Source organism: Cryptotermes secundus, unplaced genomic scaffold, assembly GCF_002891405.2.
Source record: "Cryptotermes secundus unplaced genomic scaffold, Csec_1.0 scaffold418, whole genome shotgun sequence".
Lineage (NCBI taxonomy): Eukaryota > Metazoa > Arthropoda > Insecta > Blattodea > Kalotermitidae > Cryptotermes > Cryptotermes secundus.
The window spans coordinates 416399-443400 of record NW_019727399.1 but is presented as its reverse complement, the minus strand read 5'-3'; the positions used below and the strand labels follow the sequence as shown (position 1 = coordinate 443400).

Below are 27002 nucleotides of genomic sequence, written 5' to 3'. Positions count from 1 at the left end.
CAAAACGCCGAAAACCTTCAACGGAAATTTAAGATCCTGCGATTGGCTCACACATATGCGATTCGATTGAATGCGATAAGTGTATAATGATCGATTCCAGTCATTACCAGACTACCTAGTTCATTTTGATAAGCATAGATGGCGGTTCTGCAAGTTTCCCTTTCCCCTTTGGGAGTTTCACCCCCCTGGTCGTGTCCGTGACCGGTCGTGACAGTCGTTGATTTCGGAGGAAATTCTGTTAAGGTAATATACAGTAGCATATAAAGGTGAAGCATAAACACAATGGAAAAGAAGTGATTATGAAAGAAATGTCCGATATAGGTAGAATTATGGGCAGACATCTAACATTATATAAAACAACAAGGATTACAGGTATTATTAGGCATTTTATTTTTACGAAGTGATGTGACAGTACTGAAAGTATGAGAAGAAGAAGAAGAAGAAGAAGGTGGTGATGTAGTACGTGGATCCAGTTTTCACGTAAATTAATCGGCTCTTTCATATGAATGAGCAGTTTTTGTTAATTTCTTGTTACAATGTTTGATATTTAAGCTAAATATACAATTTTCTTTTGTTTCAGCGACATGAATGGACTGCTTTGGTTTATAATTGAACTGGAAACCATGGTCTCGACCATCATGATAAGAATATAACAAAAATATTGAATCAGATTCGTCGACAAGTGATACCGACATTTAAATTTATCACGAAAATTAGTTCGTGTTCAGTAGTAATCTGTGATGGCATTTGGAGGAGCAAAAGAGGAATATATTTTCTCAAAACTGAAATCATCTTCGTCGTGTGTTGTATATAATGGCCTTCTAGAGTTACGATCGAATATAACGAAAACGAAAGAAGGTCTTAAGACACTCAGAGAAAACAAAGTTCTGAAGTTGCTTGTGGATTTTTTGCACAAACCAAATGAGAAGATACTTGATGTGACTTTGAGTATTTTGGGCAATTGTTGTTTGGACAGCGACTGCAGAAATGAAGTAAGTACACGAGATTTTAACTTGGGTAACGAAATTCCGGTCCTTCTGCGTGTGACGGCGGGTGGTTTGCGAAACGAGTACGAACATTTTGTAGGAACCTGCTACCTCAGTTTTTAGCACTGAATAGTAAATATTCTAACCTGAATGTGAAGGCAAGGGGTTCCTCTGAAATGTTTGTATGCATCTCTCAACTACAGGGTGTCATATCTTAGAAAACCTTCCCTAGGATTACTGTAACATGCTGTATGCAGTAGAACAGTTATTTTGTTTCCTGCCCATCATAGTTCTATGTATACAGTTAATTAATTAATCAGTAATAAATTACAGTCATCATTGCTATTTATTTAAATGTTAGTCCTTGGTAACCAGTTCTATTATATCACGACAATCTACATGTTTACAAAGGCCTTTCTACATGTATTCCTCCTCCTTTAATTTTTTAAATTGTTTTTTTTTGGTCAGGGGTGGGGGAAGCACAACTGTAGTTGTATACTTAATGGCAGTGTTTGGTAAATTGCTGTAAGAGCAGTGATCATATCATGTATATAAATGAATCCAAACAATTACCATCTGTTTTCTGATGAAGTGATGTGACACTATAGTCTGGCAGACAGGTACCACAAGAACTTCAAATCTCACATGTGTTATCATAGCAGAAATGCATGTTACTGATATAAGTTTTATCCTATAGGTTGTCAGTCATGGAATTGTGGGCCCCCTGTCCTCAGTTATCTATAATATTGCAAGAGACAGCATCCAGTGTCGAGCCTGTCGTTTGGTTGGAAACTTAGCCAAAGAACCTTACATCGCTGAACAGCTCCACATTGAAAGAATTGCAGATTCCATTGTTTCTTTGTTGGTGTCTGGGTCTGGTTGTTCAACAGCTACACAACAGATGGCAGTTAGAGCACTCAGGTTGGTGTATTATAATGTCTGTTATTCTGCATGTGTTTATTTTGTGATAAGTTATGTACCTGCCACTCTTTTAATTGTATATACTGCAGCTCCTGGACATTTAATTCTGTTGTCTTAGAAACACCGCAATGAACAAAACACACTTTTATCTTTCACTTTCTTGTGTACTATATGAAGGATGATGTTGCTATATTTGCTTCATTGTGTAATATGCTCTCTTGCTTGGTGTGGGCTTCAACCCTGATGATGGAAGCAACGTATTCCTCTAGAACGTTGCTTGACTCTCAGAAGACTAGATGGTCTTATATCCAAGAAGGCAGAGCTCTTTTATTTGAAGATTGTATGATAATGTTTTTGAGAGCAGTATTTCCTCAGAAAAATGCTTTGTTAGTGCCACTGAGGCATGGGTGTTGCTAGAATATTTTTCCAGGGATTCAGCAAGAAAATTTGCTTGCAAATTTAGGTTTAGGCCATATAGGAGTATTTTTAGGGACTGTCTTACATTATTCAAGATAAAAGAATGAATTTTTCTAATAATTAATTTTAATTTTGTGTTCTGATATTTGGTGTATTTCCCTCCATTTCTTTGATTTTTTAAAAAAATGGAAGGATGGGAGAAGATTGACAGGATGCGTGCACGCACACCCCCACCTCCTCCCTTGTGGTGCACATGCACTGATCTGAACTTGCAAATGCCAGGATTTATTCTGTTGGCGTTACTTGGGATGAGTATTTAGTGTTAGTGGAGGAAATTAATTAAGAATACTTAAGTTGGATTTGAGGTTACTGGAGCAATAACTGTGAAGAGGATGTGATGTTGTGTAAGCAGACAGAAGAGTACCATTGTTCTGGAGGAATGTACTGCCCTGTCTTTGAAGAGTATGCCATGCAAGAATCCTGTAAGAAGCAAGTTGCTTCTTGCTGTTTGCTTGCGTTGTTTACTCTTCAATCTCAAGATGGAGGCAGTATGTTCCTCTGAAATGTCAGAGGAGTTCCCCATCTTAGGAGATGTGTGGGTAGCTAACAGTCCCTTACCATGAAAACAGCAGAATTGTTATGTGGGTCCTCAGACTTCACTAGTTTCCAAGAAGGACTTTGCTCAGCGGAGTTAGTTAGTCCATCGTTTGGTTGGTTGGTTGGTTGGTCGGTTGGTTAGTTAGTTAATGTTTAATTTAGAGAATGTAAATTAAAAGTGGTATAGAAATGTTGAGATGTTATGAAGTATTTTTGATGTGGTGAATTTGTCCGAAGTGTGAGCAAAATTTTATTTCAGCAGATCATTTTCATTAGAGTTAGCAGTTCCAAGTATCTGTGTTCCAGTCGGTTTGGACAGAAGTTGTGCTCATTGCTTGCTTACAGAATGCTGTGGAGTGTGGCAAATCAGAGGGAGCAAATGCTGAACTGCCAGGCGGTGCGTACTGTTGCGTTGCTGCTGCCTGTGAATCAGGAGGTTTCTGGAGAGCAGCACTTGTTACTAGCGATAGTTAAAGCCCTAGTAACCTTTACTAACTACCGTTCTGAAGAATGCGCTCAGCAGGTGAGAGATCTTGTTGTGCATCTATTTATTGGGAGAGCTTTCATGGTTCCTGTTGAACTTCTGTCTGGCCATTTACAACTCCTTTTGCCTGACAGAAGTTTGTATGTAAGGTAACATAAAGGGAAAGTTATCCCCTTGTTTAAATAATTAATCATGGCACCATGAGGATGTATGGGTAGTCGTGGAATAGCTCCACCATTCTTACCGTCCACAATAGAGTGGTCAGCTTCGTGTCCCTCATGCTTTACAGGCTGCGCACATGCACGTGTGCCACATTATGTGACAGTGTTGCATATTCAGATGCTAATATTGTTACACCTGAGTTTAAGTATGATTTCCAGCCTGCTGGACTTACTTACTTACTTACCCATGGAGCTGAGCCCTTCTGGAGGAGCCGTAAATTCTGCAGCTACTCAAGAATTTTCCAGCATTTTATGGAACCCGAAGGTTCATCACCGCGTTCACAAGAGCCCTCCACTGGTCCCTATCCTTAACCAGATCTGTCCAATCCATACCATCCCATCCTATCTCTCCAAGATCCATTTTAATACTGTCCACCCACCTACGCCTTGGTCTTCCTAGTGGTCTCTTTCCTTCTGGCTTTCCCACCAATATCCTATGCGCATTCCTTGTCTCCCCCATTCGTGCTACATGACCTGCCCACCTCATGCTCCTTGACTTGATCATTCTAATTACACTTGGAGAAGAGTACAAGTTATGAAGCTCCTCATTATGCAGTTTTCTCCAACCTCCTGTCACTTCATCTCTCTTCGGTCCAAATATTCTCCTCAACACCCTGTTCTCAAACACCCGCAGTCTATGTTCCTCACTTAATGTCAGGGACCAAGTTTCACACCCATACAGAACCACAGGCAAAATTATACTTTTGTATATAGGATATTAAAAGTTGCTATTCCCAGTTGATATACCTGTACCCCTGATTTCATACGTGGCGACCAACCCCATTATACCTGGAGTCTGAACATCCATGTTCCCATATTGTGAGGGTTAATGCAATGGAGTATACATTACAGGAATGTATGAAGTTTGTTAGTGATACTTGGTGCATAATTTATTTGTATCAGTTCTTTTTCTCTGTGGCTATGTTGGTATTTTCATGTGACTCATCTCATATGCATGCTATTTTTGCAGGTTCAAGGAAATGGCTCAGGTTTCAAACATTTAGTATGTCTGATCGCAAACCCCAGGCTGAAATGCTTGGTGCTGGAATGCATTTGCAATCTGTGCTACTCATCTGGCTCCAGACCTGCTCTAGGCAGTGCTGGAACTGTGGAAATCATACTTATGGAACTCTTTAATCATCAAGAGGACATTACAGGTAATGCCCCTGTTGGTTTACCTGCTAGCCCAGGAAGTACCCTAGCAGTTTACAGAATATTATGGCAAAGAAATGAATAACAAAAATCTGTATGTCAGAGGCATTTCAGAAGTAGCTATATTCACCATTGTAGTTACAGAAGATAGAATGACATGCTGAGACCTCATTCTGAAAGGGAAAATTTTGACTTGTTGGGGCATGTCACTCTCTGACCTTAGTCATATGTGGTTTGGACAAACACTGCAGGAGCATAAGTGTTAATTTAATGTATTATGATATCTGTTAGACATTTGTTTTCAGATGTATTAAAAAAATCTTAGTAGTTCATAAACCTTGCAGACTGTGAAAAGCTGCCGACCTCTTGCAGGCTCCTTACTGTGAATGTGAGGATGGCAAACTGAGAACCCCTTACTCCAGATGATTCTCTTCATAGATGCTGTGTTTGCAAGTCTGGAACAGAATTATTGCTTGTCTGTTCCACCTTACTGGAAAATTCTTTCTTCTGGACAGGATTGCATGCTGGGATGGTCCTGGCACTGTGTCATCTGTGTGCTGAATCTGTGAATCGTGCCAAGATACGCCGTGCCGGTGGTTTGCCGTTGATGCTCAGAATTGCTCGTAACCCCTCAGCAACATCCCTTCGGTCCTTTATTTTTGAAGCTCTGGTGCAGTTCTTGTACGACGAGGCAAGTTTGAAGGTAAGGATAATTTTGTTTAGACCCTCGTGTTGCTGTCTTCTGGAACATGACATTGTGTAGTTCAGTATGTAGGTAGCAATGCTTCAGAGAAACCTGCCACATCCATACATCCGTCTTCAGGATAGAAGAGTGAGCTGAATGGGGAAGATGGTAGGTGATATAGCGAAGGGCAGACCATGATGGAACCAGTTTCGATTGGCTTGGAAGGGCTGTTTGTCAGTGGAGAACAAAGAGGAAGGAAGGTGACAAAAGGAATTTAATAGTAGGTTAAGAATAGGTAGGAAAATACATAAGTAAAGAAAGAACTATAAGAGGAAGGAAATGGGAAACCAAACAGTAAGTCAAAGGAAAGGAAGAGAAAGGTGAAAGTTGACCTTGTATTTTGTACCCCCTGGTCCTGAGTCTTCTACCCTGAAGATGGAGCCAGCAGGTTCCTCCAAAATATTGTTACCTATCTACCAGACCACATAGCTTCATACCCTAGAAGACTGTGATTGAGTATTTTCTGTCATGAGAGCCCCTGATCTCATTTGTGTTGCTTCTTTGTAGCTTTGCCATCAGATTAATGTTACTGTAGTAGCAATGTTTGGTAGCAAACTGATGTATTTGAGGTTTACACAGAAGTTACTATGACTGTGAGTCTATGAGTATGAGTATGAGGGGTGGACCATAAATCCAGCCCTCGCACTGTGACCTTCAATGATCTATTGTGCTTCCCCTTTGGATTAACCCTTTATTAAACCATAAAATTTAGGACTTTATTTATGGGAGTGTCATAGTAAGATGTGTGTGGCTTATTCGTCTTCATGTAGGCACCTTTCACAGGTTGGGTCATCTGTCAGTCCCAGTTTTAAAAGGTGCCCTTTTAGGTGGCAGTGTCCAGTAAGTAATCCTACCACCCATTTTAATTGATCTCTGTTTAATTTCGGCAGGTCCCTCGTTCTTTTGGCAGAGGGTCCTGATATAAATTCTTTTGCTCGTTTGAGTCCAGTTGTGGATTCTCAGTGTTTTTTGTGATTTCTATTTGTTGAGTCCATGATAGCGTTCTTGGCAACTCCAATTGAGATGCCACAAGCTGATTTAGATGTTCAGATCCTGTTCTTGCCAGTTGATCTGTGGTTTCATTCCCAGCAATACCCTCATGGCTTGGCACCTATATCATTTGTACTCTGTTATGTCTGGCCAGTTGTATGAGGGATTGGTAGCAGTCCCAAACCAATTTTGAAGTGATTTGGTATGTACCAAGTTCTTTAATTGCAGCCTGACTATCTGATAGAAAATATATATATATATATTCCTGTTTTTATAGTTTCTATCTAAATTCTCAACTGCGCTTGCCTTAATGACATACACTTCTGCCTGGAATACTGTTGTATACTGACCAAGGCCGAAACTACGTTTCTGCCCTTTTCCATCACAATACACCCCAGCTTCAGTGCATTTATTTGTCTTGGGACCATCTGTATACCAGATTAGTCCACCCTTTCTATCGGGTTGAAACCCCTCTATCCATTCACTTCTGTCAGGAAATCTGATTGTGAAGGGTTTATCATAGACATGTTTTGGTCTCATTTTATCAGACCCCATCTCTAGGATGGGTTCTTTTTTCATGTACCGAGTCATGTATGCATGTCCAAAACCTTCAGATTTAGGTCTCCATTGATCATTGCAGCATAATCTGTAATTTCCTAACTTGGCCTCTGCTTCCATCTGCAGATGCAGTGGGGGGAGTCCTAGTAGGATATACATTGCAGCTGTTGGAGCTGTTCTCATTGCTCCTGTAATTCCCAAGCAGGCCATCCTTTGCAATTTGCTTAGTTCTGCCTAACTGGTTTTAAGTTTAACTCTAGGCCACTATATAGTGGCAGCACAGGTAATTATGAATCTAGCTATAGCAGTGTATAACCAACACACCACTTTTGGTTTTAGTCCCCAGGTGCCTCTGCATGTCCAGAAGGCCTTATAGGCCTTGTTAATAACCTTGTCCATTTGTTTTTCCATGTCAGTCCCTTGTCTGATGTTATTCCAAGGTACTTGACTTTACTTGATAGCTGGATTACTTGACTGAAGAGCATTGGTTCCTTAAGCCCCTTGACATCCCTCCTCAGTAAAGGGTATAATTACCATCTTGTTTCGATTGATAGACAAGTTTATTCTTTTGCACCACTGTTGAATCATGTGAAGGGCTGTTTGTAAGACCTCTGATACAGTGTAAGGGAATTTCCCATTGATTAGGATTGCTATATCATCAGCATATCCTACTGTGAAATGACCTGTGAAATGTTGAGCTCTCATGGAAGATCATCCACGACCAGGCTTCACAGCAGAGGGGACAGAACCCCTCCCCGCAGACACCCTCTCACCACAAAGGCTCTCAGGATCTCTCCACACAATGTAGCACTTATATTCCTGCTTTCCAGCATAGCACAGATCCATCTGCATATTGTGGGCTCAATGCCATGCCTTTCAGCAGCCTGTTTTATTGTATCAAAGGAGGTTTTGTCAAAGGCTCCCTCTACGTCAAGGAATGCTCCAAGGGCAATATCCTTGTGTTCGATGGCATTTTCTATGTGTGTAACCACATTATGCAGTGTGGTTTCAATAGATTTACCTATTTGGTAAGCATGTTGGTTTCGGTGCAGAGAATGAATCTTCAATGCACCATCCCTAATGTGTCTATCTACTACTTTCTCCATCGTTTTCAAAAGGAAAGATGACAGGCTGATAGGACGTTAAGCCTTAGCCTCGGTATAATCAAGTTTCCTGGGCTATGGTATAAATGTTACTTTGACTTGCCTCCAGGCCGTAGGGATAAACCCATATGCCATGCAGGCTCTGAATATGGGGCATAGGTGTGGGACTAAATGTTCCATCCCTTGCTGCAGGAGTGGTGGTACAATTCCATCTGTTTCTGCAGACTTAAATGGTTTGAAGGTACCTAATGCCCATCTAATTTTTGATTGATTGATTACCCGACTGGCCAGGTTCCAGTCTCCCGTTTGTTATGTGTCCACATACACCCAGGTTCTGCTGGACCCGCCCATCACCTGAATCATCAATCAGCTTTAAATCAGGGAAGTTCTTTCAGTGTCCCTTTCCCAGTTTGGGTATACTTACCATCAGGTAGCTTGATAGAGCTGACCTTATTGGTCGCCTGTTTTGCCATGAGTCTGGCACTGCCTGGTACATCATTGATCTCCTGGCAGTACCTCCTCCCTGAGGATCGTTTGGCTTTCCTTATTACTTTATTATAACAGGTGAGGGTTTCCTTGTTGGTGTCCCACAGCCCTGTCCTTTTTGCTATATTAAATAGTTTTCTTGTGTTAGCCCTTAGCCCACTCAGCTTGTTATTCCACCAAGGTGCATTTCTTGGTAAGCGAGTGGTCTTGGCCGGACAATTATGATAATAGGACAAGATGATGGCCTGTTGCAACTGGTCAGAAGATCGATCTGTGTCCCTTATCGTGTGTATACTTCGTGAAATAATCTCCAGATTCACCTCTAGGTTGTCCTTGTATTACTCCCAATTGGTTCTCCTGGGATTCCCAAAGGTAACTTGTTTTGTTGTAATGTTACCTATTTGAAAGCGTATGTGTGTGTGGTCTGATAAAGACGGCTTGCCAGATATATGCCAATTACTTACCAGGTTTTCTATTTTATCTGTCCCTAGTGTCAACTCAATAACCTCGATTGCGGACCACAAAGGTAGGTTCGTTACCATGATTTAGAATATTCAGGTTCGAACTCACCAGAAAGTCCACAAGGTTTTCTCCTCTTGGATTGGTGCCGGTGCTCCCCCAGAAGATGTGCGCATTGGCATCACACCCAATGATGAGTTGCTTTTTCCTGCTACAACAGTAGTCTCTAATGTCCCTCATTTCCTTAGTTGGTGGTGGTTCATCTGAGTCATGTGGAAGGTATACTGAAGCAACAGTCAGCTCCATGCAGCCTCCTCGATACGTGTATGTTATCCTCACCGCTGTTGCATCCCTGGAACAGAGCTCCAGCAAAGGCAAGGCATTAATAAGATTCCTGATATAAACACAGGATCTTGCATTATTACCAGGTGCAGCAGAGTAAACTGTTCCCCCTGTGTTGGTTACACCTCTTATTTGACCCGTGTATTACCATTGTTCATGAATAAGTGCTACATCTTCCTTTCCCTCAGCTAGCTGCTGGCATAACGTTGCTGTGGCTGTTTCGCTGTGGTGTAGGTTAATTTGAAGGAATTTCATGTTATGTGTGTGTATGTGTGTGTGTACCTTGTTTAATTTTCCTTCTTATTCTCAGACTGGGTTCCATTTGAAGGGGTCCCCTGATCTGCTCTACTTTGGTCATCTGAGGGAGTGGGTACATCATTCCCCTCCCCCTCAGAAGCCAATTTTGAAGATGCTAAGCTTCAGGATCTTTCAGCACCTTAACAGTCCCCTGTGAGAGCCCTATAAATAATCTTGTAACCGGTCCTCTGTATAATAGCATAAGAGTCCCAGTCTATGAATAAAATGAGCCTTTGGCCTTTCGACTCAGATTGCTTATCGAGTACTCTCCGGTTCTCAGTATGAAGTCCTGGGTTGAGGTCTGCAATCCATTTCAGTGGCTTTTCCTGATTCTGGGCAACTTTGTCCCTTATCCATAGAACCACTTTAACAGGCTTCGCAGGTTCCTGGCATCAGTAGCCTTCAGCCTGGCCCCTGATTCCAGCCTGTAATTGTCGATGGCTTTGATAAGCCATTGACCAGACTGTTAATTGGCACATATATAAATAAGTGCACGTCCCTCCAGTCTGTAGGACTTCAGGTGTGGTAGTCTTCCCCGTAGTATTCTGTCGAGTTAATTACTTTGACGTAAAAGTATACAGAGAAATTCCCATTTAAGGTTGTTTGGGGAGCAGTGGATTTGGTCACCAAAGTGAGGAAAATCATAAACGGTGGATATTCAGCATTAAACTTACTGACTTGGGATTATTGAAATTGAACATTAAATGTGGGAGAAAGCTGTAAATTGAGGAACATTAGGTGATAGTTTCAGTCAGGAAGTGAAATTTTTACACCATCTGGAAGACCTCAGTGTCTTCAGGTAAAGGAGGATTATTGTATTTTTGTCTTACATGCTTTGGTTGCTCATTTGATGCTGAGATGCATTGTGTTGGCAGCTGCTAACATATTGTAACGTGTTTTGCTACTGAAGACGCCGTTCAGATTGTTAATTGGTTTATTTAACAGCCTACAAGTCGTAACTACAAATACTTATCACTTTTGCAGGTTTAGACAATTTACAAATCCCACACAACAATCTCTTCAGTAGTCTTCATGTACTTACAATGCGGGAGCTATACAAGTCTCTCTGAATTACACACTCCCAATATAACTGTACTACAGCACACATAAAATCTTGAAGGCACACAATAAGTCTTCACTGGCTGACTTCTGAGTTATTTCCCACTATCACGTAAAATATTCTAACCACACGTTCGGGTCTTCTTTCTGCGACTGCTGCTATATTTAAACTGTACTCACTGACTTCATGATCCACGCTGTCACTCCTGATCACACACTCTTCACATACTGCTCAGCTGGCTTTTTATACCATTCCCTGTTCCCTGTGTCAACAGTGGTATCCCCTGTTAGGTCACAGTGGGAAGTGCTGTGATGTCACAGCAGGGGAGGGGGTGGAGTGTTGACTGGCCTGTTACCATAGCAGTGACAGTGCTCCGATGCTGTTACGTCACCGCTAGTGGGGGAGGGGGTGTCCTGCATAGCGCAAATATGTCACAGTATTATATGTCATGTTTATTTGTTTCAGGAACTTCTCAGAGAGGGCCTAGTTAACATTTTAGTTAATAAAGTAGCAGATTTTGTGAAGGAAAATGGGAGTGTGCACAGTGGAAACGGTGAACACATGATACCACTGGAAGGCAGAAGGAAATGTAGCATCTGTAATGATAATGGACACTTTGCTTTTGATAGCAATATTATGCTTTCACAAGCCCTGAGGTAATTTTCATTTTCTAATTTGCATAGTGGGGGTGGAGTCCAGTTGGGTCCACTTGGCACGTCAGCCACTGATTGGCCTATTGTACCTGCCCTGGGTGATTATGATGATGGAGAATTTGATGGAATGAAGATTGGCAAGGGAAACCGAAGTACTCGGAGAGAACCTGCCCCAGCGCCACTTTGTCCACCACGAAACCCACTTGACCAGACCTGTGTTTGAACCTGGGCTGCCGCGGTGGGAAGCCAGCGACTCACCGCTTGAGCTATGGTGCAGCCTAAGCCCTGTGGTATGTTCAGTGCAATAAACAGGATTAGACTGTGAACAGTGGATGGTACTAGATATTAGTGAAGAAAGTAAGGGTGTGGAAACCAAAAAAGCCTTAGAAAGAATGCAAGTTACCTAAGGACCAAAAGAAATTTAATCCATCAAATGGGGTATCTATTCAAACATACTTCACTCTTGCCATGATGGCAGAATCCACAGAAGTCCAAATAATAGCTGCAGTTTGGTGGGAACTTAAGTAGTCAAGACATACAACAGTCAATGTTGTAGTACTCATCCTTATATCCATGAAGTCATGGGTTCAAATGTCAGCCTGGAAACTGTTGTTTAGCAACAGATTTGTAGATGAACTGAATTTTATAATCAAAAATCAAAAGAGGAATTTGGATAGAATTTGTGTCAGAATTACAAAGACAACTCTGTGTATGATAGCAGTTTCAAATGTTGGATGGATTTCCTCTGAAAGAGAGATGTGTGCAGTGTTACTGTAATTGTGTTGCTACAGCCATAAATTACAAACTATCTCATTTTCTCTTTCCTGCATTTCAGTGCTTATGGAATTAACATTGTTTGTTTTATCAGCATGCATGTGTTCCTGGTGTTGTAGAAATGGCTGTACCTTAGCTGAAACAAGTGACGCAAGTGCAAATACAGACCTAGAGCCAGGCGCATCAAAGCGGAAAAAGTTCCGAGCAGACAGCCCCAGCTACCAAGCAGTGATTCAGGAACAAGGTTGCAGTAACAGGTGACATACATTGTGAATCTTGGTACTGCTTTACGCAGGAGAAACCTTCCGCACATGTGGGACTTGCCGTTGTGCAAGGATCAATATTGTAGTCTTCTGGGTTATGACACTGTGTAGTCACCAAGTAGGTGCAATTAGTGATAATGTTCTAGATTTCTATTCAGGATATGCTTGGTTTGAATCTTGGTGGGGGGACTAACTATCCTGGCTGAGATTTCTCATGGTTTTCTATAGTCCCTCCAGGTAAATGTCAGGATAGTTCCTCAGTAACACCGTGAGTGTCCCCTTCTAAATCCTTTGCAGTTTGTTATTCATCATTCACTCCAGCATCCAATGCTGTATAGTCTACATACTGAAAGCATCATAAAAGAACCACATGAGAATGATTCTGTATAGTTGGTGAGTACCGATGTTTCAGAGGTGGTGTGTTCCTCAGGCTATTACCCTGAAGCTGGAGCCAGTATGTTGTTCTTATATCCTGGTACCGATGTACCAGATTGCATGGTGTCATCACTCAGAAGAATATGAGTCTTTGCTGTCCTAACAGCCTCAGAACTCAAGGCCACATATTTTTAACGTGAGAAATAAGTTGTAGGCTTTAATTGAAAGTAAATGGTAAATTTGCAAAGTTTATTTTATTACCTTGTTCTTAAACAGCAATATATGATAATTTGAAGCAGGATAAATATAATTTATGAACGTTATGGTGCAGTGATCAGTACTTATTTAGTGATTGGGTTGGCAATAGTAATACTCCAGAATTGTATGAAGATAGTGCTCACTTCAAATTTTGGCCAGGACAGTGACTGTACTAAATGAGGATTCTGTGGTTTTCCTGTGACTGCAAGTCAGTCGTCAAGATTTTTTTTATTGCTAGTAGGGTAGGACTAAGTCCCTTGTACTGCGGCCACTTCTGGCCTATTGTACCAGCCTCAGATGATAGGTGAGGGTGATTGTGGAGCAATTGGTGGAATGAAGATTGGCAGGGGAAACCGAAGTGCTTGGAGGAAACCTGCCCCAGCGACACTTTGTCCACCAGAAACCACACTTGACTAGACCCAGGATCGAATCCGGGTCGCCACGGTGGGAAGCCAGAGACTAACTGCTTGAGCTATGGCGCGGCCCTCAGTTGTCAAGATAGTATGTCAATTAGGCCACAGGTGCTATTTTCCAAATCCTTCCCAACTCAGCTGTTATCGTACCATTTGGCACTGTATGGTGCTGTGAAGTAACCCACTTGTATGTATGTCCTGATTGTGTTTTGTCATAATCTCTAGGCCAATAGGAGTCACTCCCATTTGCTCAGCAGCTCACCGGTCATGTTGAATTTTACAGGTGTAGGTCAGATGGGCACCGCAGAGATCCGAGTCCAGATTACAGTGCAGCTGGTGATTGGAGCCCAGGAAGCCCAAGCAGTATGTGCATCTCTCCTGGCACTTCTCCTCCACATTGCAGGATATGGACTGCCTCTCCTTCCCATGCCTCAGTCTCTGATGGACTGTCCCCTCCATCCACTCCTTCTCCTTTGTCCTCAGAGGTTTATGATGGTGTGGATTTCCCAGAAGTGTATTCTCCAATCTGCTGTGATGCTGGTGGTGATGATCGTGATGATGATGATGATGATGATGATGATGATGATGATGGTGGTGGTGATGATGATGACGATTGTGTTGATGATGATGACGATAAAGATGAAGAAGCACCTTATGTCCTGCCTCAGGACACAAGCAAGGATAAAGATAGTGAGCATGTTAGTATCCATGATGTTTTTTAACTTTTGTGTCCTAATCTGCAAGTTAAGCAGCAAGTATGTTGTAATTATGTGCAAGTGCTTGTTTGTTAAGCAGGTAACCCTGCATTTTCTCACTATGGATGTTAAAGGCAGAGCAAGATGAATCAGTAGATGCAATAGGCAATTTAAAGTGAACACCGCTTTTACTGATTAGAGGCTACACTCCACACTTGTATATGGGAGGTGCTCAGTTTGAATCTCAACTGGGACACCAGTTATCATGGCCAAGGGTTTTCTTGGTTTTTCTCGGTCCCTCCAGACAAATGCCAGGATAGTATGGTGATTAAGCCATGACCATTTCCTTCCAAATCCTTTCCAATTCATGTATAGTCAAGGTACTAACAGTACTGTAAAATAACCCAAAACCAAGAGTTTCCATCACTTTGCTGTACATTACTGAAGTCGCCTCATGTTCTGTGTGTTTCATTACCTAAGGAAGGCCAGCGCACGCTTTTCTGTAATTAAGCATGAGAGCAGCAGTTAACTAATGGGAGGAGGTCGTGATGAGGTTAGAACTATAGACTGCAGAATTGAAGGAAAGAGATGACATTTGTCAGTGGAAATCTTGAGTGATGTTTATGGTACCTGCTTTATTTCTGAGTACCAGAGTGTTATTTTGTTGCTGTTCTCAGGGATATTTGCGTGTATACTGACTGGGTTGGTGGCTGGATGATAGGAAACATGGTCCCGTTAAAAGCAGGGCAAGAGTCAGGGTGTGAAACTAACCACATGGCTCCATTTAATGCCAAGGTTAAGAATTTATGGAGCTGTACCTCAGTCCTTATCCATCTTGACTGTGGTGCAGAGTTCTGCTTGAATTTGGGGCCTGTCCCACTTGACTTATGTCCAGCTGTAGGTAAACTGCGGTGGTAAATATATATACTAGGACAATGGAGCTGGCATCTTTGTATAAATTATGATTTTCTTGTGACAGAAATATGTTCTGTACACATTGTATGACGGAGCAAAAATTAATGGGCATTGATGTTTTTAATAATATTCGAATAACATTGTGGGCTGTACTATATTCTTTTTATGGGTTACGTTCAGCCTGTGGATTGTAGTTCTGGGGGGGCTAGTTTTTGAGGAACTCTTGCAAATCTTCATGAACTGATTCACATTCTGTGATAACTGTGACCTGCACATAACATTTTAATCACAGTGAATTACAGACTGACCTAGAGTTGGAACTGTCGTAGCTCATTTGGTACAGAGAAAGGCAGTGGGCTGGGTGGTTGTATGATCAGTGTTTGATTCTCAGCAGGGTCGAGGGATTTTTCTCTTCACTGCATTTTCATTGGCTCTGGGGCCCACTCAACTTGCTGACCCAATGGGTGTCAGCGATATAGCAGGCCAGGCATGAAGCTGACCACTCACCTCCATCTAGGGTTGAGGTTAAGAGTGTCTGTGTGGAGCTGTCTCCCCTCCAAATCCCTGTACATCTTCATGACACGATACTTAATTAAGCACAGGCATAATTTACATTTAACTTTATTTTACTCTTTTAGCAAGTGGCCACTTACATAATTGAGATGATGGGAAGATAATACTAAAATTGTTCAGATGAAAATTGCGTTTTGAAATGGATGGAAGTAGCTGATAATTGTGTCCATGGGCATGTTTTGTCATTATCAGTGTTGAGTGTTTGTGGTACCTAGCAGTTGTAGAGGTCTGTTAATATTACATAATTAGTCACTGATTGTTGTTAAAACGACAGGTTGCACGGAGCCCCGAGTACAAACGGCAGGAACCTATTGAAGATGGTGTACGTGTCTGTGACAAGGAAATAGATGCAGCGTTGATCTTACTGTCCAGAGTTTCACACATGGAGGACCCTGTAGAGGAACTGGCAACTCAGCCGACACTTTCGGCCTTGATAGACTACATTACATTAATCAGGAATCCGCAACAGAGAGCATCAAGTACATTGTATTCTATCATCAGGTAATGTATATTTATGGCTTGTGTGTAAAGTAGACTTTTCATGACTCAAACGAAATCATCTTGTCTTTTAGGTCCTGTTGGTGAGTATTCACACCACAGCCATCTGGAATGTGATGCCATATGCTTGTATGGATAGGTACCAACTTTCTGAAGAAGGCTGCTGTCTCTGTTTTCAGGGTAGAAGAGTGAGCCAAGTGGGAAGAAATGGTAGGTGATATAAGGAGAGGGCGGGTTGAGACCAGGGCTGTCGCCAGACTAGTGGCGATCACTGATACTTAAAATGTTTTCCTTATGCTTCTTTTTTCACCATTGACAAAACAGCTCTTTTAAGGGCTACTTATTACCATTGATTCGCACCCAGTTCAAGTCTTCCCTTCCCCTTTATCACTGTCCACTTTTCTCCACTTGGATCACTCTTCACCAACTTTGAAGACAGAGACAACAGGTTTCTTCAAAATGTTGATATGTACCTTCCAGGCTACACTTTATCACATCCAACAAAATTGTGACCTCAGACTGTCATTGTGTGAGTACAGAGCTGTACAGTTGAACTCAAGTGCACTACAGTCTTCTGACAACAGAAAGGTTTGGTGAAATTCTGCTTCAGGGTTATGACACCACATAGCCTGATAGGTTTGTACCGACATTTCAAAGAAACACACCACCTCTGCCTTATACAATGCAAATTTGCCGTAAAGCAGCCTGATCTCTTGCTTCTTGTATGTAATAGCTTTCACGTTTTTCTCAACCAGGAACCACCATTACTTCAAGTCATTTCTGCTCCATCGGTTTGTCCTGACCATCCACTCTCGTCTCTGCCAGCCACAGCACTCTTCTTGCTGTACTTGCATCTCATTCAAGTTATTTGGACTGTCACTGATCTCCCAGATTTCGAGGTTTGCTCACTCTGGATTTGGTGAAGGAGAATTGGCACATCATCTTCTTAAAGGAGAAAAATCTGTTCAGAGGCTAGTGGCAGTATGCATTCCATATATTGTAAGGTTGGTTGCAATGCTATGACATTCCATATATTGTAAGGTTGGTTGCAATGCTATGACATTTTTATATTTTACATCCCCCCCCATACACCTTCATGGCATAGTGCATAATTAAGCACAGGGACAACTTTACCTTTAATGGATACTAACTATAATAGCATTGAAATCTTTTCAGGTAATCAGCTGTGTCAGTATGAAGTTTGTGCTTGATGTTACAGCAGGTACTGTGCAACAAACGGTGGCAGAGCTGAGAGCTTGCCCTGTGTATAAATACAAGATGCAAACAGAACACTCATCACATCAACCCCTAATAATGGGAAGAGAGGTCATCTCTGAAACATCAGACACAAACTCCATCTTATCACAACTGATCACCCGGGGAGACTTTAATTGCGTACACTTGCCCTGGAGGCATCTATCGTATAAATAAATGGAATTTTGTAAAATGTTACATTTGGATGTTTTGTGTATACAGTGGAACCCCCATGTAATGCTTCATGGTTTAAATTTTACTGCAGTTGATGATTAATTTCAGTGATTCCAATGCAGTAATGTGTATATTAAAATCTCCTTCATTTGAGATTTTCCTCCGTTTAGTGTTCAAATGCACTTGTCCCCAAAGACCTGAAATGGGGATATTACTGTATCTGCATGCATTATCTTTTTAGTGTTCTAAGCATTTGTAATATTGTAATCATACTGTATCTTACTTTCCAACATTCTGGAAGCTAGGAGCTCTCTCCGCAGTATCACTGATAGATTCATTGGTTCAGATTTTTTAACCTGTTAGCAGATTTAAACGAAACTGCGTAAATGACACATCAGAACCTGTAATCCTACATATGCAATTAGTTCACTTGAATTCAGTTTAAGGGCCACTTACCTGGTGGCTGAAGTGAATGTGTATCTTTTTTTAGAAGGGGATGATCATCTGTGTTTTATGCTGTAGAATTTGGTAGAAGTCTGCTTGTGTTTTGGGGGAACATATCACCTCCATCATCAGGGCTGAAGAGTATGCCAGGTAAGAAACCAGCAATATGCGTACTGGTTTCCTACTTGACATGTATGCTTAACCTCAAAGGTAGAGGTGGTATGATCCTCACACTGTATGGCAGTGAATGTAAGTGCAATTCAAGTGTGTTTTGAAGTAACTTAAAAAAAAGTAGATTTTCTTTGAAATTTTGCTGGTTGCATGAGAGTTCTGGATGCCTGGATATCAGATATCTGGGAGTTTATGGCATATATTTTTATTTACTGAAATGCATTTCAGGATGCACGCAATACTGTGGAAGCTTATGGTCCAATGTGATGCACTGAAAAGACTGCTTGAAGTACTGGACAGCAGCAGTACTGAAAATGATGGCCTGAGGAAGCATGTGTCAACAAGTCTGATACTGCTTGCTGTTGCTTTGAATGTCCCTAAACCCCGTCACCACACCCGAAGAACTCATAAGCGCAAAGATAAATATCAAAATCAGTTGGAGGAAACAGCTTCTGGAAGTACCACAATATGTTCTGATATGAAGGTAAAATGATTACCAATTTACAGCTTAATGAATGAGGAATGTATATTTTGTGTTCTGGCACCACTGTAACACTGATTTCATATCCTAGCATTTGTTGTCGTTATATGTCTGGTCACTGCTCTTGTCAGTACAGTGGAACCTCGCTTAACGAGCACCTCTCATAACAAGTAATTCACATAACGAGCAAAACAATTTGTAAAAAAATGACTTGCTTAATGAGTGACGAGAGGTGAAGTCCCGGATTGTGTGCTTGCTACATCAGTCTGTGTTTAGCACTTGTTCCGCTAGCATCTTAGTGTCGCTTGTGATCACACATTTTTTCCAAACTTGTGTTCAGACATATTATTTGTGATTTTTTTTGTGCAAAGTTTAATAACCCTTGCAAAAATATCCCCAAAGGAAAAGCCGCAAAAAGGCAGCCATAAGAGAATAAAAATAACCATAGAAATGAAACGTAAAATCATTGAAAAGCGAGAATGAGGTGTGAGCGTGGCTGATCTAGCATGCACATACAATCGGTCTACATCAACCGTTTGCACTATCCTCAAGAACAAGGACGAGATTAAGGAGATAGATGCTTCAAAGGGAGTGACAAGAATATCTATGCAACGGTTACATATTCTCGACAATGTTGAAAGGTTGCTCCTCATATGGCTAAACGAAAAGCAATTGCAAGGCGACACTATTAACGAGAACATCATTTGTGAGAAGGTGAAAATGATTTTCGCCAACCTCGTTAAGAAGACGCCAGGATCATCAACGGCCGAAGAAGAAGCATTTAAGGGAAGCTGTGGGTGGTTCGAGAAGTTTAAGAGAAGAGCCGGCATCCACAGCGTTGTAAGGCATGGTGAAGCAGCAAGCTCCAACACAAAGGCAGCAGAGAGAACTTCATCGGCGACTTCAAGAGTTTGTCAGAGGAGGAGGAGGAGGAGGAGGTAACAGCAGAGCAACAATCTTCTGGCACAATAAGAGAAATGCTGAAAGCATGGGAAACTGTTGCATCATACATTGAGAAGCATCACCCTAATAAGGCAGTGGCTATGTGTGCTACAGATTTATTTAATGATAATGCTGTGTCGCATTTTCACCAAATTTTTAAGCGTCAGCAAAAACAAATGTCTCTAGACAGCTTTCTAGTAAAAAAGAATTAGGTATGTATCATAAATAATAAACTAATTATTTCTTCTTTTTTTTTCCCTGCAAATCGAATTCGCATTCCAGGTTAGTTCATTCCGCATGGAAGAAAAGATGAAGATGATTCATGCTCCTTAACAATGTATATATAATTTTCTTTGAATAAACGTTATACATACAATTTTTTGAGTATTTTTTTCAGCACGGAACGCGTTATCGTATTTTACATTAATTTATATGGGAAAAATTGTTTCGCATTATGTGTAAGGTTCTGGAATGAATTATGCTCGTTAAGCGAGGTTCCACTGTATTTGGTGTGTAAATTTGAGGTATGTGCAAGTCTTGAATTGAGTAAAGGATATCTTGATTTGAGCATAGCTATTATTTTTTAATTTCAAAGTGTGAGAATTTTAGATAACTGTTTACCTCGTGCAGTAGCACACAGACTGCTTGATCCATCAGAATCACCATGGTTGGCAACTCTAGCAAAAATCAGCGTTAAACAAATCTTCTTTTTCTGTGTCTTTTCTCAGAATGTTTCTAAAGTCTCATTTCAGTCTTCTCTTGAACTGAAGTCATTCTCACACACGCATAGCATGTTTGGTTCATGTTATTGGTTGGTGCTTCTGTCTATTTGGAAAATTTGGAAACTGTTTTTTTTTTTTAATTTTTTAGGAAAGTCCAGTGACCAGCCAATTCAAGTTGTCCAACTGGCTTCATGTTTTTGTCAGCTGAGTTTCTATTCTTGTTCATTTATCTCATTTGATAGTAACTGAACAAGTAGCTTATAAATTATGACAATATTTATGAGTGCATATAAACTCGGACATTCTCTGGGTTTGAATTCCTGCCATAGGTTAACATTCAAGCTATGTCTTACTGGTTGAAGGAATCAGAACCATCTTTTACCCTTGGACTGATGGCCGAATTTTAACTTTGGTGGGGGTTCGTTGATAAATGCAACACTCTGGCACATGTGAAGGACATGTTTTTATAGAATGTAAAAATAAGAATATGGTGGCCACATAAAACCTGTATTTACTCCACTGTTTCAGTGATATGTAATGAATTGCATCAGATGTATGTGGGCATAAAATGCCAACATAAATGTTGCAACAAATTTTATTTGAATTAACTTTGAGGTTATGTCTGACTACTTTGGTGTAATATATATCTCTTCTTAGTAGAAATTCAGCACAGAAATAAATCATTATATTTCATGTAACTAATTTATGACTGCTAGCTTCTGTATATAGAAGAGAGTGTGTAAAGGAAGGTGGACTTGTTAGTTTATCTCAGGACTTGTCGTTTGTTGCAAAGTAAATTAAAGTCTTACCTCTTATATTACAGGCTTCTGAGGATGCAGTACTCTTGCAGCTAGATGATGGAAGTTCTGTTCAAGTTAGCAAGAAGCACCTCAGTTTGCTATCACCAGTTTTTGAAGCTATGTTCAGAGGCAATTTCAAAGAATCTCACGAGGATTGTGTTCCACTTCCAGGAATTTCACATTACTCTCTTATTAATCTTCTTAGCATGAAGTCCAGATATATTCTTTCACATATGCCTGGTATTGATCTTAGTAAGTCACTGGATCTCATCGCTGTGTTGGACAGGTTCTTGGTAACAGGCAGTGAACAAGTGATTGAAATGATAGTGCGTGAATTCCTGTCTCATAGCACAGCAGTTGATATTTATGTCAGGTGTGTGGAAGCAGGCAGTGTGTCTCATTTCCATACATTACGTTATGACACTGTAAGATATATGCTGACATCAAACTCAGAACCCAACAAGAATACTGAAAAGTTGTTTGAAGATTTCTTACGGTGTCCATATAAGAAGGAACTGTTAAGAGATATAACAAATATTTTTGAAGAAAGACTCGATCATTTGCGGTGCAAAACTCATCATGATAAGTTTAAAAAAAATGCAAAAATTACAAGGAAGTCTTGAGTAATGAAATGATGCAGTGTGTATATGTAACTTTCTGTAGATGAGAATTGTTGTATAGTTTTGTATTATAAATATCACCATTTATTCCATATATAGCGTATTTTTTGTTTCTTTGCAATTGAAGTCTGTCTTACTGTATGTTCCATTTTTGTAATATGGCTGGAACATCTGGAAGATAGGGTACTAGTCTTTAGTGATAATCTAGAAAACAAACTAAACACTTGAAACAGTTTTACCAGGACAGTGCGAACCCAGTCCCAGCTACCAAATATTACGGACCTGAGTAATCCACAATTGGGGCAATTGCAGGGGTCAACCAAACCACAGTGCAATGGAAAGTTGTCACAGGTGTGTGGAAGCAGGCAGTGCCTCATTTCCACACACATTACGTTATGACATAATAAGAAGATAGGTATATGTTGACATCAAACTCAGAACCCAACAAGAAGACTGAGAAGTTGTTTGAAGATTTCTTAGGGTGTCCATTACTTACGGAGCTGAGCCCTTCTTGAGGAGAACCCAAGTCTACAGCTACTGAGGAATTTCCCAACATTTCATGAAACCCGAAGGTTCATTACCCTGTTCAAAAGAGCCCTTCACTGGTCCCTATCCTGAGCCAAATCAATCCAATTCATATCTTCCCAACCTATCTCTCTAAGATCCATTTTAATATTGTCCACCCACCTACACCTTGGTCTTCCCAGTGGTCTCTTTCCTTCTGGCTTTCCCACCAATATCCTATATGCATTCCTCATTTCCCCCATTCGTTCTACATCCTCATACAGAACCACAGGCAAAATTATAGTTTTCGTATATTTTAATTTTTATGTTTTTGGACCCCAGAGGAAAAGACAAAAGGTTCTCGACAGAATGGTAGTAAACATTACCAAAGTTCAATCTCATAATTTCCTCCTGAATCAGTATTAATCGTCGTTCCCAGATATCTGGACTGCCCCACATATTCAATTTAACGAATCTAAAATGATTTAGTCTCTCTTGAAATATATTGGTGATATCTATCAACAGTTCGTTTTTTTTTTTTTTTTTTTTTTTTTTTTTTTTTTACGGTGAGCACACAATCATCAGAAGAATCAATTGTTAAACGGATATTACACACATTAAAATTAGTAATCATTCACGTGCTACGCACGAAAAGAACAACTTAAAAATTATTGGAACAATAATACCGGGACAGCGCGAACGCAGTCCCGACTACCAAAAATTACGCGCCCGAGTTACCCACATTTGGGGCAATCGCAGGGGTCAACCAAACCGTAGTGCAATGGAAAGGTCTCACCCTGGGGGAACCGCCTTCAGGATCACGGTAACCCCTACGCCAGGTAAGTATGCAGAGGGGTGATGAGCGGCATTACTTCAAGCATCGCAAGCGAATATTACTCGTAGGAGAGATGATATCCATATTAATTTCTAAATTGTTTACTTTTGCTTTCTTACTTTTTATAAGGTGCATTTATAGCGTTTTTTTTTCTCCATGAATTAACGTTCACTACAAGAAAACTACACCATAATAGATTCCATTTATGTATTTACACATGATTTTTGCTTAGGAAGTGGTGGTTACGGACGAATGCCCGTATCGCTATAGATAACGATTGTAATTTCCCTGCAGATGTTGGAGATACAAATAAAGTAGAGCCTAAACTGTGAATATAACAGTGTGATATAGGAATATATTTTTATTATTTATTTACAGTAGAACGTCATATACGTGAATAACAACACTACATATTGCAGTCAGGGAAAGTATCGTCTTTGTAGGCATCGCTTGAGATAGTAAAGATACATTTTTGACAGTTGGGTTGGCGAAGTTGCCGTGTTGTGGATGTTAAGGACATTGTGGGAACGAGAAACGTGGTTAGGTTGTAATTGTAAATTATTGCATTATTTCAAGGTTTGTTGTATTTCGTATTAGTATTAATAACTATATTGTAATAACTTTGTTGTTAGACGTTTTATGCGCGTACACCAGATGCGTGCAAATAACTAGGACGTTTAGTGCTGTGTACTATAACCTAAAATGTCTACCCTCTATCATTAAGAGTATAAGTGAAGACGGTTTAATGGCCATTGATATATTCGCAGTACTTAAGAGTGCTATGACGTTTTCTCAGACGTGGGATTTGAGGTTCTTGTGAATTGACTATTTCTGGGTTGTGCCGCACTTGAAGATGGAGACCGTGGATTCCCTCGAAACTTTGGTACATATCTACCAAACTACACGACGTCACATACTGGGAGAGAGTAATATTCACTGCTTGTTTTGGTGACTAGCGCGGCTGTATTGGCATGTGTGATATATTAATAATAGTTTTAAATACAGTACATATTAATTAAGATCACAGTGTCTTAGAAACTTCAGTAGTTGCTGATCTTAGGTGTCAGAAGTGGATTGAGAAACTTCAGTAGTTGCTGATCTTAGGTGTCAGAAGTGGATTGACAGTATTTCGTTATATTTGTGGAACTGCATTGCATGTGACAAATCACAATTCTGTAATGTAAAAGGCCAAATATTTTCTGGAATAGCTTCATAATGTAAAGACAAGTACACTTATCATGTTCTTGCTTTAAAATTTAGTAACAGTTGTAGTAATTAGTTGGTAAATTAAACCTCCAGCAGAAACGTTAATGTGGCACAGTAGACATCAAACTCTGATTGCTGGTACATTATCTGAATTGAACGAACAGCTGCAGTTCATTCAGAGCATTATGAATTTTTTACATGACAGAATATTTCTGCTGTTAGAGGTCATGGTTGCAGCAAACTGTTGCATAATATAAATATTCTCGTATAAAGAGGGCACTACCTCGTCATATTTATGTTGGTTTGTCATGTTATCTGTAGTTGCCTTTCAACTGGACACAGAAGACTTCAGTCTACTATGATAAGTAGAAGCACAAAGAAGAGGGATGTAAAGCACATCTTGATGAATCTGATGATGTATTTAGATGGAAAAACTCACAGAAGAATTGATCCACAAAGTTGCTACTGTATGTCATGTGAAAGCCTGTATATTTATCAGCTAGGCTACATAGCAAAAATTCCTGTGCTCTGCTTGTAAATGGCAGTCGCAAGCAAATGTTAGTTTGCATATGTGAGAACAAATTGGCACTCCATGAATTGGGATCATTATGTCATAGCAAGCACTGGTGGCAGCATATCTGTCATAGTGTATACTGTAACCAGCGCTTTAGAAATCAGTTTGTCTAATGATTTCTAAAATATTTTAATTACTACTTTAGTATTACTATCAGTGATCACTGGTCCACAGGCCAGTGATGTTAGCATTGGTCTCCACTTAGGTTCATTGTTCTTGTTGTGTTGTTTGTTATTCTTCCTTTTAATTTGTGCAGTCATTTTTCTGGGGTAAATTCATCTGACAGCAAAAAGGTATTTACATTGCAAAAGAAAATTGTTAAGACTCATGATGGGAGTCTTGTAGAGATCTATTTAAGAGACATTTCCATGTGAATATATATTTTCATCAATAAACTTCATTAGAAACAACAAAGAACCTTTTCAGACCAATGCAAATGTACATAGTGTGAACACAAGACACAAGCAGTATCTTTGTAAACCGACTGCTAACCTCTCATGCTTTCACAAAAGCACATATTATACTCGGATCAAAATTTTCATTTAAATGCCATGTGATTTCAAAAGTCTTATGAATCAAAGAGCATAGTTTAAATTAGCACTAAAACGATACACTCTTTCTACTCTTTTGATGAATACTTATTGTGTAAAGAGTGACTCATCCATTTAAAGTTGTATAAATAGCATAAATTGATAGTATTGTTGTACAAGTATGTATGTGGATGTATTTTTGAATAGCGTTATGCGTAAGCAATGTGTTTTCTTGTGTAAAAACTTCAGTGGTACTGCACATATGTTTTGTATTTATATGACATATTCCACATCATACAGTCAGTCTGACTAACTTTGGATCCAGGGAATGCAATGCAATTCAATGTAATCTAATGTAATGTAAGGCAGGCTGGTGGCTTGTTACCAACATTTTTGGGATAGGGCGTCATACTGGCTCCACATCTATGGCAGCAGTATGTTTCTCTGAAACACTGGTACCCTCTTACCACACCACTTAGGCCCTGCCATAGCTCAGGTGGTTTGTCACTGGCTTCCCACCATGGCAGCTCAGGTTCAAGACTGGGTCAGGTTGTGTGGGATTTGTGGTGGATAAAGTGGCGCTGGGGCAGGTTTTCTCTGAGTACTTCGGTTTTCCCTGCCAATCTTCATTCCACCAATTGCTCCACAATCACCATCATCTATCATCTGGGGCAGGTACAATAGGGCAGTAGTGGCCGCAATACCAAGCGGACTCAGCCTCACCCCACTGTCAATTATAATAATTCCACACCACTTAACCTCATTACCCAGAAGACCACGATATGAACTTCTGTCTCCAACTCAAAAAGCTCAGATCTCAAGATGTTCTGTGCTGATGTCTCGTGTATGTTACTGCAGGATGGAAGAGAAGAGGGAGGCAGTCAGAATACTGTCAAGGTTGAAGTCAGAAACTGGAGAAGAAATCAGCAGTGTATTAGATCTGCCTGTAGATGTCACTGTTGATAAACTACAACTCATCTGTAATGCACTTCTGAAGCAGGTTAGTTTCAGATGCATTATTGCTACACAGTATACAGAAATATTATACCTGTGTTATTTGTATAAGTGAGGAAAGTGTGTATAAAGTTTTGATGTGAAAACCTGATGGAATGAGACCACGATATAGACCTGGGCATAGATAGGAAGGTAACATTAAAATGGATCTTACCTCCATTCCTCTGTACATTTCCATTGTGTGGACTTTAACCCTTCCGCGACGGATAGTATTTAAATCTTTTCCTACCGCGAAACCGACGGGGTATTTAATTATTAAACAGAAAAATGGACTTATCCATGAAAAATTTAGTAACTCTCGCAAAAATAGGTATATTGAGATGAAATTTTCACAGAAATATTCATAATGAAACGAAGAACAAAACTATATATATATATTTTAATATAATTATGATAAATAATATTTTTTTACTCACTCGAACTGCTAAAAGTTGAGTTTGGTGTGGTAATCCTGAAAACACTGGTCAGTACATAGCCCAACATCACAATCACTGCA

The 27002-nt window shown here is 40.3% G+C and overlaps 2 protein-coding genes and 1 non-coding gene across 8 annotated transcripts in view; 2 read left to right on the top strand and 1 right to left on the bottom strand.

Moving 5' to 3' along the window:
- Window positions 1-190: 190 nt before the first annotated feature.
- On the top strand, window positions 191-21937 carry LOC111864677. 4 transcript variants are annotated; one of them, XM_023852098.1, is made up of 13 exons: window positions 191-243; window positions 581-992; window positions 1684-1907; window positions 3267-3444; window positions 4597-4783; window positions 5294-5481; window positions 11284-11474; window positions 12365-12502; window positions 13838-14252; window positions 16012-16238; window positions 16991-17239; window positions 18507-18762; window positions 21247-21937. In XM_023852098.1, the coding sequence occupies exons 2-13, from the start codon at window positions 741-743 to the stop codon at window positions 21844-21846; spliced, it is 3105 nt and encodes a 1034-aa protein (XP_023707866.1). In that variant the 5' UTR covers window positions 191-243; window positions 581-740; the 3' UTR covers window positions 21847-21937. The 4 variants fall into 4 exon arrangements, with proteins under 4 accessions (XP_023707866.1, XP_023707867.1, XP_023707864.1 ...); XM_023852099.1 differs by lacking the exon at window positions 191-243 and adding an exon at window positions 250-372; XM_023852096.1 differs by lacking the exon at window positions 191-243 and adding an exon at window positions 250-459.
- A 982-nt stretch (window positions 21938-22919) lies between these two features.
- LOC111864678 (notchless protein homolog 1) overlaps window positions 22920-27002 on the top strand; it is a 29946-nt gene continuing 25863 nt past the window's right edge. Inside the window, exons 1-2 of one of the 3 annotated variants that reach the window (XM_023852100.2) lie at window positions 22920-23758; window positions 26351-26492. In XM_023852100.2, the coding sequence (XP_023707868.1) occupies window positions 26352-26492 (141 nt within the window). In that variant the 5' untranslated portion in view covers window positions 22920-23758; window position 26351. Of the gene's footprint in view, window positions 23759-23781; window positions 24066-24091; window positions 24856-26350; window positions 26493-27002 lie in introns of those variants that run through there. The other 2 variants (XM_023852101.2, XM_033751529.1) reach the window with 2 other exon arrangements.
- On the bottom strand, window positions 23033-23194 carry LOC111864683. Its single transcript, XR_002842835.1, has one exon. It is a non-coding gene; the product is annotated as a U1 spliceosomal RNA (small nuclear RNA).

Excerpts from the sequence above, each read along its gene's own strand:
- LOC111864677 (XM_023852098.1), top strand. The coding sequence starts at position 741 with ATGGCATTTGGAGGAGCAAAAGAGGAATATATTTTCTCAAAACTGAAA. Across the intron at positions 1,908-3,266 it reads ATGGCAGTTAGAGCACTCAG|AATGCTGTGGAGTGTGGCAA; the intron begins GTTGGTGTATTA and ends GCTTGCTTACAG. Across the intron at positions 11,475-12,364 it reads ATGCTTTCACAAGCCCTGAG|AAATGGCTGTACCTTAGCTG; the intron begins GTAATTTTCATT and ends CTGGTGTTGTAG.